This window comes from Nymphaea colorata, chromosome 3, assembly GCF_008831285.2.
Source record: "Nymphaea colorata isolate Beijing-Zhang1983 chromosome 3, ASM883128v2, whole genome shotgun sequence".
NCBI lineage: Eukaryota > Viridiplantae > Streptophyta > Magnoliopsida > Nymphaeales > Nymphaeaceae > Nymphaea > Nymphaea colorata.
In genome coordinates this window covers 4,208,427-4,223,893 of record NC_045140.1, presented here as the reverse complement: position 1 = coordinate 4,223,893, position 15,467 = coordinate 4,208,427, and the positions used below count along the sequence as shown (strand labels likewise).

Genomic DNA, 15,467 nt, shown 5'->3' with positions numbered 1-15,467 from the left:
TTTTTTAAAGTTACCTAACCGACTAACAAAGGCCATCCAATCTAACATGATAAAAGGTTAAGAAAAGAATAAAGAGAAAAATGTAGAGGGTATTTTTGTCATCCTACATTCGTTCACTTATTTTTTCTTGTTTTCATCCAACCATCTAACCAGGACCGTCTGATTTAACATGATGAACAGTTAAGAGAAAAACAAAGAGAAAATGGTGATGGACATTTTCGTCATGTAATATTAGTTTTTATTTTTTTAATGTTTTTCTCTCAAACCATCCATCTGCATTAGATGAACTGCATTGACTAGATGACATGGTAACTATGGATAGCTAGAGTCACCATTCACTTGAATCGTGCGGATCCCTTCTACTGTCACCGACCAGATGAAATGCATTATACCAAGGTGCATGCTATGAGAGGCCATAGGAATGCTCCAGCCAAAACCAGTCGTAACCTTCGAAGCTGTAAATTCGTCAAAATTTTGAAGTACTGTAATAGGACCGACATAGATTTCTGACACAGAAGTTCAGTAGGCCCTTTTAAAATGGTCTCTTTTTATAGAAGACTACATTTGTCTTTCTATATAATTACTTGACCTTCATGGAACATTAACTTAGCTGGATACAGCTTTTTATGCAGTTTTAGTATAAGCGAAAATGTACTATGGTGGCAAATGTTGAATGTAGAAGCAATCCTTCCTTGGGTCATACTGTGAAATAGCCCCTACATTTGAGTTGAGTTCATTATATAGTTATATGGGACGGGTTAGCTATAAAAAAAATATTAGCTAACACATGGATACCAAGACCAACTGTGATTACTTTTAGTATCTAACCATTCAGGAACTTGTCCACAATGGCTTCAAGAGAGGTAACATAGCTGGTCGGCCCAGGGTTGCATTGACAACAAGCCCTCTGTTTGATTTTGGAGTAAGCTTTTTTTTTTTGGACTGGAGATGGTGGTTGCGCGATGTTCAGATTAAAGGGTGTACTGTAAATTAGTGCTCAAGTTATGAAGCAGTCATATACCTAGGGGCCAAGAGGATGGGGATGGTCTTACCTCTCGTGAACTACCAAGAATTTTTCCATAATGGCAACTTACCAAAAAAAGAAGGTAGAAGACTATTAGTCACAACCTACAATGCATATAGATTGATCAAAGTACTATTGAATTAATTGTAAAGTTTCTACCTATTGAACAAGGTATTACTAAACTGAGGCACGCGCACATGGGCCTGTCTAAACTTTTAATGACAATTGCAGATTTGCAGTCATCACCATAACATTAATTACTGGGTAATAGAGCTAAAAATTTTTAGTTAAGGATAAGCCTGAGCACCGGGCCGAGCCACCGCCGAGTACCCAGTACGCGCCCAACTGGCCCGGGCTCGGGTAATAAAAAACGATTTTGGGCTTTTTTTCATCGGGCCCAACCCGGCGCGGAACTCTAATGGGCTGGGCTCGGGTTTGGATCTCTGCCCGTCGAGGCCCGAAAAGCCCGACAACAAAACACCTTTTTATCAAATTAGGGCTTGTGTCGTCGCCCATCGAAGCTCACCGTCACCGTCGGCCATCGTCCTGCTCGCTGCCTCTGAGCCCCCAGCCACCGTCGCAGCCATCGCAGAAGATCTCCCTGTCTCGCCACTGGTGATGGTGTTGGAGGCGATTTCCAGTTTGAGTGTGGAAGGGTGAAGCAGTGGGAAGGGGAGAGGATACACGATGAATGTGGAGAAGAGGTCGGTCTGGAGGATTTGGAACTCGCGCTCAGTAACAGGAAGCGTTAAGATTCCGGCCACATAAGGTTTTTCTTCTTCTTTCTATTATCTTCTTCTTCTGCTGCACAGAAGGCGAAGAGATGCACAAAAGGCGAACTGGCGAAAAAATGCGAGGAAAGGAGGAAGAAAGAGAAGGGAAACCACTCAGGCTGGCCAATCGGGCCGGGCCGGGCCCGATTAATTATCGACCTGAACCGGCCCGATTTTTAACAGGCCGGGTATCGGGCTGGCCCAATACAGTAATTGGGCTCATCTTTGGATTTTTTAATGGGCCGGGCTAGCCTGGCCCCACCCGATGCCCTAGGGCATTTAAGTTTAAATTTGAAGGGGCGCTCCTATGTAAAAAAATTAACATTTCATGAAAAGTTTCAAAATAAAATAGATTTAGTGGGTAACTGCCTACACCAGCTACAACGTGGCTCTGCCACTGCTTTGTCATGTTCGTGCATATATCGGAGGTTATGCACGCCGAGCTGGGCATGAAATTTAGTCTAAAGCCAGCACTGTTAATGACGAAAATGTCTCCAATTAAATAGAAAGAAGAAATTTTTTGCAGCACTGTTAATGACGAAAATGTCTCTATTTAAATAGAAAGAAGAAACTTTTTGTAAGGACAAAAGAAGAAATAGACAAAAAAAAACTTAAAAGAACATTTATTTTCTCATAATTTTAAAAACGTTTCCTTCTTTTATTTGTGGAGCAAGGATTTTTTTAAGGGGCGGGCCAAACAAATCTATGGGTCGGGACAAAAGGAGCGATAGGCAGGGCCAAACTAAAAAAATTTGATTTTTTCAATGTAAAAAAAAATTTCTGTGCTCATCCGAGCTACGGCTCAAGCGGGCCCCCCTCCCTCTACCCATGCGTGTATGTATGTTGGGTGCATAGAACGTTGCACACAACTCTGTCTAATCCTATTCATCTCGTGCCAGAAGTGATAGTCATAAGAGTTGACTATCCCAGTTAAATCATATGCTTAAGAGCAACTTATTGAGTCTATTGGATTCAACTAATTTACAGGACGTTGCTTTATTTACATAAAGAAGGTCGGCAACTACAACGATATTTTAGAAGCGTCTCGAAACGATTTGCTTCATGATGTGACCCAGAGTTTATCCTGGATTCAACTAATTTACAGAATATTATGACTATGAGTAAAAAAAAAAAAAAAAAAAAAAAAAAAAAAAAAAAAAAAAAAAAAAAAAAAACAAAAAAGAAAGAAAGAAAGCCAAGTCAATTGAAAAATCCTTGAGAATATTTTTACCACCTTGATGGCCTTTCATGAATTTGATGAGTTATCGAACAGGAATGTGAAGCTAATCAAGAAGATGATTGATCCACCAGACCCATATCTGCACATTCAATCGAGGCAATTATGCAAAGGATGTGGTTGGGCTATTAATTCCAAGAAATTAACTTCATATCTATATACCACTTACGTCTCTTTCAAGTTCCTAATAGTTTATAATGAGTTCATATAGGTAGGTGAGCTACAAGCACATTATTATGTGACCGTATTTATGCATTCTCTCTTTCTAATATATTACTAAGAGGTATAGTATATATTATACATTTTTCATGCAATTACATTGTTTAGCTGCCTATCTTTGCACTTCCTCAAGAAACGTGAAGCGAACAGATTTTCAATTTGAATTTCTTTCTTTTTTGGGTTGTTAGAGTTTAGTTATTTAATTAGTTTTTTTTATTTGGTTTAATTCATCCTCCACTTAAGGCAAAAATGAACCCTTTCAAACTGTCCCTGTAGCTGCAAGTTGTCAAATTCATCTTTGTCGTTTGCACCTGTTAATCAAGTCCATTCTCTTGCTACTTTAACCATGGCTAATTAGCAGCTCAGTACCATGTGTAGTCATTATGTGTTGCAAAATGTGTTTTATGTTGTTTGAAAAGTACATGCACTCCATCTGTTTGACCCATTTATTTCATTCTCTAATTAATGAAAGAAGCTGAGGGGAGATCTCATCAATAATGGCGGGATTAAGTTTTTGTTGTTCTGTGAAGATAAATTGGCAAAAAAAATAGTTCTTCCTACTTTATTGGAAGGTTTAAGTTTTTCCAAGCTTTAAATTCTAAGTTAAAAGGAGTATTAACTTATATATGAACGTGCAAAGGGCCTATTGGTGCACATCCCGGCAGAGGTGGAGCTACATGTGTGCTTGTGTGGGCAAGCACAGTCAAATAAAATTTCCTTATTTACATATTGGTTAACCCCAAATTTTTGCATATTTTGATATAAAATGCCCCTCAAATATATAGTAAGTGCCCTTCAGCTAGGGGCAAAGCCAAGAGGGTGCCAGCAGAGGCCATGGCCTCGACTCAAATTTTTGAAAAAAGCAAAAAAAAAAATTACATGTAATTTCAAAAAATTTTCATTTAGTTTATATAAAAATTTTAAAAAAAATTATATTCCAGCCCTTATCAAAAAAATTGGAACTATATTTCGGCTTCCCCAATAAAAAAAAATTCCTAGTTCCATCCCTGGTCTCAGCTAAACATGTTTGGCTCCACCACTGCTTCCAAGGGCAAACTGAACAATGCACACTTTTTCTTTGACATTATAATAAATTAAATCACAAGGAAAAAAAGGGTAGGTCAAGTATATATTGAAAAAAGGGAGAAAACACCTTATAACATATGGGAGGAAGTATCCATTGCAGTTCTTACTGTATAACAAATGCCCATAAACTAGATAAGGTTGCAAAAATTAGTAAAGGAGAGATTTAAGACCTATTAGAGACGACCCATTTAAACAAATTATTAAAGATTATACCTGCCCTTGAGACTTGGATTCCATCATCAATGGTGAAAAATCATTCAATGAAGCTCAAGTACACTTTGGAGACAACACCCACTTCACATTTCTATTTATTTTGACCAATTCATTTGGAAAACTTGGCACATTGGGCCCATACTCCATTCAAGGATCTTGATAACAAGTTCAAGCTGAGAAGCGCCCATATTTAAGTGTATATACATCAAGCTAAATGCACATTAGAAATGAAAGATTATCCGACTTGATGTTTTTGCATTCATTCAAGGAACATCTCTTGTGGCATGTTCGATTACATGGAGAGATACCAGATCCATACAATACCATTCACGCATTTGTAGAAAAAACTCTAAAAGTTTTGCATCTTATGTATCACGCGTTATGAATGTGCTTTTGTAAATTTTCAGTTGGCACTGAAGTTTCAGAATCTTTACACATAAATTTATGTAGGCCAAAACATTTTTCTATCAATCATTTTTTTCCGACATTAAGAGGAAAGTAGCTTACTTCACCATCCAGATCTGGCAGAATCTCTACAAAATGTAAACCACATCTTCTCCTACTCATGACCCATCAAGGAAAACCTTCCTAATATCTGTTGTTGTTATCTCTTATGCTAATCAGATTCTTTCTATCTTTCATAAAAGGGAACATGCATGCAATTATAAACTGGAGGAACCATTGAATATCAAAGCATTCTACGTTGGTTTGTCATGGATGTAGTTTGGATCAACTGAAACACGTGAAGTTGACTGCTCTTTTTCCTCATTCCTTCACTGTCACTATACGTTATTAAGGTTTTGAGTATGGTGTGTGTTTATGGATATCGTCATGCTAGACCAATCTCGGTCTAGCAATGAAGTCTCTGTGAAGACTAAGATGGTAGTGTGAGAGCCCAACCTCATGTTCACTTCTTCTTAAAGGAAAAACCAAGTATGTTAATGGTTAGAAGACCACTCCCAAAGACACCAACCCTAAATAACAATAGAGATCGAACGATGAATTCATTATGTTGTGGCCATTAAACTCCGTGAAACCTGAATTTTGTAGAGAATTTACACTTTATAGAAACCTCAAAGCAATGTGGAAATCCCTACATGAAGTATAAGGCCACCAAAACTACATAATCTGCATTTATCAACTCCAACAAAGAATAATTCAATTGAAGAAAGGAGCTAGGCCCTTCAACTCATAGGAAGAACTCTTTGAGGCATGCGGGACAAGTTAATTTAACCATTCGATAAATTAATGAAGACTATATATGAAGATACTATGCCAAATAATTAGTCTCCAACACAGCCATCCTACAACGCCATCTACTATATGATTCAAAGAAAGTCAAACGCGCAGTTGGCAATGAGAACTCAAAGCTGGTTATGTACGTCATACTGGTGTACAAATTTTTCATGTGCCAGTATGGCTAATGAATAAAATACTCCTGGTTAATGGAAAAAAAATTTGTGAGGACAAAAAAGGAAATAAAAAAAATGAAAGGATTAAAAATGACATTCTTTTTTAATTACAAAATGTACCTCCTTTTATTTTGACTATATGATTTGTGTGCACCTAATGGCAGGCACAACTCACTCTTACGAGAAAAAGAAGAAGGTTCTGAAACTTGCCTTTACTATCAACTGTGCCATCATACACAATAAGGGCGAGTTCCTCAGTTTTAGTCTAAGCGTCATTGATTCTGGTACTAATGAGCATATAATTTTGCATAAGGTAGAAGTATTAGTTGATTTTAAAGAGAAATATTGCAGAGTGCATATTAGGACTACTAACCACACTAAGATTCCAATTAAAGGACGTTGCAGCGCGCTTCTTTCAACACCAAAACACCTACGTTTAGGTTCCTATGTCCTAGCCTGGCATTTCCATCAACTTCATATTGGTTAAACATTGTCCAAGAGAACCTACTTGCTGATTTAATTTTTTAGATTACGAAGTTATTTTAGAGAATAACAACATGAAGACTACGGTTGTTGATGGGTTCTAGAGAGAAGGGCAATACTTTCTTGAAAATAAGTTGCAAACGTTGGCATGAAGACTTACAAGCTTAATTTGGCAAGCACATCGAAGACTTATAACAGTAACAGTGCACTTCACTGATGCATGCACGTTTCATCAGTAATCTTTTAGTGGTATTATACTCATTAACGCTTTGTGGTGTGGCAGTAGTTGCATGATCAGAATGACGGGTTGGGTTGGGGTTTCGGCCTTCTTCGGGTGGTGAGTCAAACCCCACTCATCCGAAAAACTTTCTTATTAACCTTTTTGGCTCTCATTACTGATGTTACTTTGCACCATTAAAAGGTTGATCGCTTTTGTTAGTGTTCGTCATAAAAGAAAAAGACCCCATTGTGATGCATGAATTGGTATTAAGCAATAGATTCTCATGGTATTATGCTCATAATTGGCAAGGGACTACACGGGGTTCACTGATAATTTAAACATGTCGAAGCAAGCCTAAATGATCTTGCTAGTTCTAAGAGGATTCATCGTTATTCAAATAAAATCGAAACATTGATAGCATTTCATAGTCGTCAATGGACATTCCAGGATGCCTTACCAAGAACATTCTGGCTTTTGAGCTGGAAAGAAAATCAAGAGGTCCATACTCAAAGTGTGCAATTCTAAGTTATTTTTCTTTCTATTTATTACGGGTTGAATTAAGTTCAGTACCTGAACTGCCTAAGGTGGCAAAACCCTGGTGGTGATATTTTTCTGAAGACCAGATCATAATGGCAGGTCACACTAATGAATTGCAGCGACCAATGTACACGTCTAAGGTGTGTTTGATAGCCTCCGGTTTCAACCACAAGCCGATTTGAGATCATTAAGAATCTTAGATTCAAGGATTAGAGGTCAAATTCCCTCCCATCGGACCTCAAATCTGAAGTTTTGGTCAAATATTAAAGATCTCAAATCCTCATTTTTTTATAGATCTAACAATTATTCAATGTTTGTTTATCATGTGGACGCATTTAAAAGAGATTTCAAATCAGCGATGGATCTCAATCAGAGGTTGTCAAACACCCCCCTAAATGAGCTCACCAATGCCTATTGATCTCCATAATTGAGAGCCATATAAAGACAAGTCAGAGCGTCAAAATTTTTGTCGGCAGATTTGTAAGATCAATTTCTTGCAAACAAGAAAAAGCAAACGGTTCGTGCTCGAGGGTTCTGCGCACAGCTGGACAAGCAAATCAATACCAGTAAACAAACATTATCACTCCATCACCAGCAAAAGCGAACATCTCCAAAAAAATATTTTGGCCTCTCTCATTTTAAAGATAACAAAAGGAGACCACAGGAAGCGAGCATACTGCCAAGCTCTTTTAGCCATTTTGGAGAGTCTTTATTTCGATTCCTGATCAGCCAACAGTCTTTGACGAATTAATTCGGAAATAATTCTTCTGCCAAAAGAAAATTGTTGATTTGACTGTCTTGACAAAACAATTTAGAAAATAATTCTTTTGCTGAATCAAATTTTTTGATTCGATGTCTCTAACATATATATATATATATATATATATAAACTAAATGGGAGAATAAAACTAATTTACAAATCTATTTGTTTGTTTGGGCGTGAAAGTAAACAGATAACAGGGTCTACATCCGGCCTACTGTCGTTGTATACAAGAAACAATATACAAAACTTGCTTTCCATAAAAAAAAAAGATAAATAAAACAAATCCAAGATAACTTAGTTACCTTCAACAGTAACCTTCAACCCCAATTTAACTTCCTCAATGCTGTTAGGATAGTGTAAGTGAAGAGTCAAATGAGGAACCCAACCTAATCGGTTAGAGAGAGAAAAAGAGATATGGAGAGGGTGGGGGCCAAGCGAAACCCATTCACCGAGTGTGGTAACTCTCAACCGTAATTCTAACACCAAGAATCGAATTGAGGTTTGGGGACATGAGGAGGGCCCCATATCAACTTTAATTTGGAGGATGAACCGCTTATTTTTCAGCTAATTACATAAAATCTAGTCAAAGAAACAGTTGAGCTCCCTCTCTATTTATCGGCAAGCGTGCAGCGTTTTCAAATGCAACCTCCAAGAAAGGAAAGAAAAACCATCTACCACTGTGTCACACAGAGTACTGCATCTCGCCATGGGAGAAGCAGCATGGATGGAAGCGTTAATGAAGGCAGTGAAGGGCATAACCCTGTCAGATATTGCCATCTCCCTGCTTGGCCTCTTCATTTTTAGTTCTATCAAGAACAAGATGACCTCCAGAGGAATAATGCAGTGGCCGGTGCTCGGCTGCCTCCCCACCGTTCTTTGTCACATGCATGAAGTCTACGAATACGTCACCAGCGCCCTCATTGAAGCAGGAGGATCCTTCCCTTACAGGGGCATGTGGAAGGGTGGTGCCTTCGGTCTCGTCACAGTCGACCCGGCGAACATAGAATACATACTCAAGACCAACTTCAAGAACTACCCCAAGGGGAAGTACTACAGGGAGAGGTTCTCCGAGCTGCTCGGCGACGGCATCTTCAACGCCGACGACGAGGTGTGGAGGGATCAAAGGAGGGCGGCCAGCGCCGAGATGCATTCGGCGAGGTTTGTCGAGTACTCGGCCAAGACCATCGAGGAACTGACGCACAACAAGCTCATCAAGCTCGCCGAGAAGTTGAGCATGGACGGCCGGAGTGTCGACCTCCAGGACGTGTTCCTCCGCTTCACGTTCGATAATATATGCATGGCCGCGTTCGGCGTCGACCCCGGATGCCTCGCCGTCGACCTGCCGGACGTTCCCTTCGCCCGCGCCTTCGAGCATGCCACCGAGCACTCCTTGTTCAGGTCCTAACTTCTGCCACTTTGTGCGTGTCCTAGTGTGTGCGTGTGTGTGCGCGCTCGCGTCCGTGGGGGAGAGTTGGGACTGAGAGAGGTGGAATATAAAATATTTTTTCTCGATGTACTTACTTAATTAACACTACAACAACTCCACAGTCCACATTTTTCTTTTTTTTTACGCTACTCGATCAACAATAATGCACTGGATAATGTTTTTAAAATGTTTGATAAGAAAATAAAAATGTCGGTTTTATAAAGAAAGAGGAGGGAGAAGGATAGGGAACACGCGCACACACACACCACGTTTTCTACCATTTAGAAAGCATCAGCAAATGCATAATAAGTTTTTTTGTAGGAATTTTCATTTTGTATTTTTTGTAATTTTTTTAATTTGTTAACTCAGCCTTTTATAGGTTAAAAGAAGTATTTTTTGTCTTTTCGATGGGTATATTTGGAGCCCGAAACACCATCTGCTTGGGTAGTATGTGTTTGGAGTTGTTAGTAATTTTTTTCCTCCTTGTTAGTAATTTCGCAGTAATCTAGAAAGTCATTTTTTTCCTCCTTGTTAGTAATTTGGCAGTAATCTGTCCGACCAGCGTATAAATGACGGTTTTGTCTATATAACATTCGATAAGTTTTATCTTCATTCTCGTGAATCAGATTGTGATAAATTTTCAAATTTACCTATAGGATTCGGACGATACATTTATGAAAGTGAGATGCATTAATAACATTTTCTAAGGTTTTATTGCTCTATGAAGCATAACAGGGAAGTAACAAAGAACGGGTATACATGTGAAGAAAAGACAGAGAAATGACAAAAGAAAAAAATTGAACTTAACTTCTTTTCACTTAACTGGTAACCACGATTTCAGGTTCACAGTTCCGCCCTTCGTCTGGAAGGCAATGAGGTACTTTCAGGTGGGCTCAGAGAAGCAGCTCAAGGAAACAGTTAAGGAAGTCCACGAATTCGCGGAAAAGACGGTGTTGACGCGACGAACGGAGTCGAAGAAGCTCGGCGGTCTCAGCCACCGCTCCGACCTCCTATCAGTTCTCATGGAGGCCCATAATCCTCTGTATACAGACAAATTCTTGAAGGATTTCTGTATAAGCTTCATTCTCGCTGGCCGGGACACCAGCTCCGTGGCACTGGCATGGTTCTTTTGGCTCCTTGACAAAAACCCAAACGTAGAAACCAGAATTCTTGATGAGATACACAGTGTTCTGAAGCAAAGAGATTCACTCAATCTTGGCCAGGTGGGTACCAAGTACAACATAGTCTTCACACCAAATGAACTGAAGAAGATGGAGTACTTGCAGGCTGCACTCTCGGAGTCTCTCAGACTCTACCCCTCGGTTCCCATGGACTTCAAGGAGGCACTGGCGGACGATGTGTTTCCGGACGGGAACAGAATAAAGAAAGGCGCGAGGATTATGTATTCCATATACTCGATGGGCAGGATGGAATCGATATGGGGAAAGGACTGTGGGGAGTTCAAGCCGGAGAGGTGGATCAAAGAAGGGAAGTTCGTGAGTGAGAGCCAGTTCAAGTACGCTGTGTTTAACGCGGGGCCGAGGCTGTGCTTGGGGAAGAAATTTGCGTACAACCAGATGAAGATGGTGACTGCGTCCCTTCTGTTGAGGTACTCTGTTTGCATCGATAGGGACCATCCGGTGATGCCCAAATTGACTACCACCCTTTACATGAAGAATGGACTCAGAGTCCGGTTCAAGCCGAGGCCCTCGTTCGCCCAGCTCCTGGCAGCGCCATAGACATAAATTTGAGTTCCATCACGCCAAGCATGATCGTCTAAGTTGTGCGGTCATGCATTGCCTTAATTTCTTGCTGTTGATTCCCTGTTTTGTTTATATATACATATAATTTCTTACTATGAAATATTTGTAGCTGGTATTTCTTGCATGATTTGAGAGTTTGATGTTTCTTTCATATAGTGTGAAGTAGAAGTTGAGAAATTAATCTAGAATTAACTTTCGAGCTACAACAACGACTAAGGACGATGATGAGCAATACATGGGCCTCTAGATTACAGTCCTTCATTGTTGTTAAGAAACAATCACGTCATCGGCATTAACAATGATTTTATAATGCAATAAATATTTACAAAGTTGGATTAACTACGATTAATGATTAGAGTGGTGGCAAATTTTTGTATTATAACCATCTAATGATTTCGAAAGGGTTGGTGGGTTGGTGCAATGGTTGAGACGGGGCTGGTAAGCAACTATTCCCTGTTTTTCGATCTCTTAATTTCACTTATTCGTGCTAAGAAGACATTGAGTTAAAGCATAATGAAGGTCCACGAACAGAAGATCTCATACAGAAGGAATGGTGGTGACTTGAGCTTTCAACTCAACAGTAAAATGAAATACTTTTAGTATTCACCTGCAGTTATATCACACATCTAACAACAACAAAATATATATATATATATATATATATATATATATATATATATATATATATATATATATATATATATATATATTTATTATTATTATGAAAGTGCTCAAAATACTATTCATGGGCAGTAGGCTGGCAAACACTCCTTTACTCATCTTTGAGGTGGGAAACTTTAATTAAGGACAATTAAAGGCAGCAGAACTCTGCCTGACGACGACCCCAATACGGCGGTGTGAGATAGGGCGCCAAAATAAATTGTTAGGAAAACCTACATGTGACATGTTTCTGCCTGGGATTCGGTGATATTTAAAAACAAGGTTTTCGTACAAAGAATCCCTGTCCGTCCTGTTCAAGTGTACATATTCATATCGCAGTTCATTCAATGTTGGTGACTATTTGATGCAGGGAACGGCTGGAGAGTAGACTTAAATGTGTCTCAAGTTTTTGAGAAATTTATTGAATGCTGTTTAAATTTTGTTGTTTTCACAGAAAAAATAGCTTAAGATTTTAAAAATAACGTTTAAATCATTACAGGTTGTTCATTAAGGTGTCGCCCATTGCCATTCTCATAAGTTGATTATGACAATTCACTCGTTATTACTTTTTAAACATTGATTATTATCATATATTATATATATATATATATATATATATATATATATATATATATATATATATATATATATATATATATATATATTATAATATAATATAAACCACGGAGTCAATTCTGGCTAGGTTGAGTAATTAGGGTTGGTGGCATTGTCATGTAGGTACATTAAATACACAGAGATATAAATTCTTTCAACTGAGTAGATTTTAGTGTCTCAACTGTGAACTGTGAGTACGACGTCAAAGACATAAAATATCTAATAATTTAAAAAATGGTCGCTTAAATTTAGCTTGCTAAGCCAAATAAGATTCAGGTTTGCTATAAAAGAATGAGGTAGGAATGTCAATGGGTCGAATCTTGAGGACTACTTCGAAAAAAATAGATATGAAAAAAAGATTAATATCCAATTAAGAAGTCTGATTAGGTTCAAAATTAAATATCCATTACATTTTAAGTAAATATCCATTCATTGGGTTTTGGATTCAGTTTCAGATAAATATTCTATATCCAATGTCATATATGTTTTGAAAATTGATTGATTGTTAGCATATTATAACAGTACTGTTTGCATTCAGTTGTATATTAAAAGTCAAATTTGGATTCATATCTGAAAGTAAAAGTGAGATCCGGATCACTTCCATATTGTTAACTTAAAAATTGGATTCAAATATGGTATAAGACTTTTCTTATCGTATTCAAATCCGAATATGTGAAAGTATGACAAATTGGATTAGGTAAAGAGTAATGTCCAATTCAAATTTGATCCATTGACATCTCTATGGATCTCATGTAGGATCTCATGTAGTAACTATATAATTGTCAAATTTGAGATCATGGGTAGGTCATCGAACAAAATGTGCTCTGACAGACATTTATCTATCAATCTATAGAATTTGTGGATTTCTCGTTCTGGATTTGGATGACAAACTCCTTCGGCCTCTCGTTACAGGGTAGTGTATGATCAATATATAAATATAAAGAGAGAGAGAGAGAGCTAGATCCTGGATCATGTCAAATCACGTCAAGTAGACAGACACCGCTGTCCAGCATGATGATGTAAGAAAATTATTGTGGTCATTAATAATGCACTTCTTGTAAACAGTAGTAGTTTGAATGGATTGATGTCCTTCTCTATAGTTGCGTCTCTGAAGGCCGAGCAACGAGCAAGTGGGGTTTAGGCTCCACCTTAATTTTTTTTCATTCAAATTTATATCTAAATTTTAGAAAATTGTATTTTTTTATATTAAAATTTTACAAAATGATATTTGGATCTGTATCAAAATTTAGAAACTTTAATTCCCCTGATCCCTATGTGAACAACTGCCGAAAAGTTCTGGCAACAAGAGTACCAATGGTGTCTCCTTTTGGCTAGCATGAACAAATATAAGAGATTGAATCTTATAATATCAGCCTAGCCAACATGTGCATTCTTTGTAAATGTGATGACGAATCCACCAAACTCATTTGGTTCTATGGTGCGGCCCGGTCAAGAAGCTTTGGCTGTTCATTGCCAATAAATTTGGTTTACAACTATGAAATTTGAATCTAAATGGAAAGGGAGAGGGGAGGTTAGCAGCCTTTCCCATGAACATCTGGAGATTTAGAAACTATGTTGCCTCATATTTATTTTTGGTTGAAATTAGTAAGAGCAAATGTGGCCACATGGGTAGTTCTATGTTCCATCAGTTGCTGATCTCATCCAACCATTAATTTAGCCAGCTGAGCATAAGCACATCATATGATCTGATGGTCGACCATCCATCAAAATAATTAGGATGGCATAGCACATAGATTTGTTGGAAAGGTAACGTCCTAAGTTATTTGACCTTATAAAATACGAGAGATTTGGTTCAGCAAGAGGATTACGATCTAAAGCTCGTAAAAGAGCCGAAGCCTTCCCCCTCCGGCCCTTCTCTCTCAAGAAAAATCTCTTTGCCTTCGGTCATAGGCTGCACTAGTGTTTAGTGTTTACCGGAATCAAACTGAAAATACAGTCTCAGTATACCTCTCACCGATCACCTATACTATGCCCTTTGAGACTATGAACGACTTTTTTTCTATGGAAAAGGCTAATAAGTGTGGCAAAGCTTTATTATTAAACCAATCTTCTTATAGAAAAGTACTGGTTACCAAGACTAGGTGGTTGTAAACTGCGCAACCAATTTGATTGGAAGAGGAAGAAGAAAGGAATTAATCAAAGAAGGGAACTTTGAATTCAATGCAAAAGGGATAAAATAAATGGAGAGAGAGAGGGATTGGAGGGTGCATCTTCTTCTCCTTTCTCTTGAGATCATTGTGGCAGAGGGCTGATGGATCCCGGCAACCGGTTCACTATAAGATACATATAACGTTTAGTGGCATCTAAGAAACGTCAATAAAGGCTTTCAGTTAGAAAAATAGAGTGCCATCTTAAATAAATGCCAGAGTACCCAGTCGCTGATTACGTTCAATGGCAAACTTTTCAAAACGCCTTTAATGGGGCTGTGGTGTTGAACACATGTCACTAAAAAGTTATTCAGTGACACACAAAGATTGTCATTGTTGATGTTTTAATGGCTCTAGATCTCTAAAGATGCCATTAGAAGCAGTTTCTGTAGCATTTATCGGTGACATGCCAGGTATGCTAGCGGTGTCATTCTATGGTGAGTTTTAAATGCCATTGAAGACCTTATAGCAGCATCCATTCCATGCCATGTCAAACAATTCAATGGCATATGGAGAATACCGCTAAAATTTTTAATGACATATCTTTGGCAGCAGTGAAATTATTATGGCATAAAAACTCAAAAATACAAAAAATGACAATGTTTTTGATAACATAGAGATCCCTGTCATTAGAATTAAATTTTGGAACATCTAAGTTTGTTGTACAATATGAAATCATAACATTTACAACTACTCATTTTTCATGTCCACCTCTAAATGAAAGAGGAGGTAGAGCTTCCAATATTCTTTACATTAAGGCTGATCGGTTGATTGATATGGTGCTTACAACATTGTCAACGAAGACAAGAAGTAAAACTCCGGCTCAAAAACATACTAGCTACTGTAAGCATGCCTCTATTGGCTGCTC

At 38.2% G+C, this 15,467-nt stretch overlaps 1 protein-coding gene across 1 annotated transcript; it reads left to right on the top strand.

Annotated features, from left to right (window-relative positions):
• The first annotated feature begins 8,624 nt into the window (after positions 1–8,624).
• Positions 8,625–11,307, top strand: LOC116251003 (cytochrome P450 86B1-like). The gene is made up of 2 exons (XM_031625052.2): positions 8,625–9,365; positions 10,235–11,307. The coding sequence occupies exons 1-2, from the start codon at positions 8,674–8,676 to the stop codon at positions 11,130–11,132; spliced, it is 1,590 nt and encodes a 529-aa protein (XP_031480912.1). The 5' UTR covers positions 8,625–8,673; the 3' UTR covers positions 11,133–11,307.
• Positions 11,308–15,467: the final 4,160 nt, after the last annotated feature.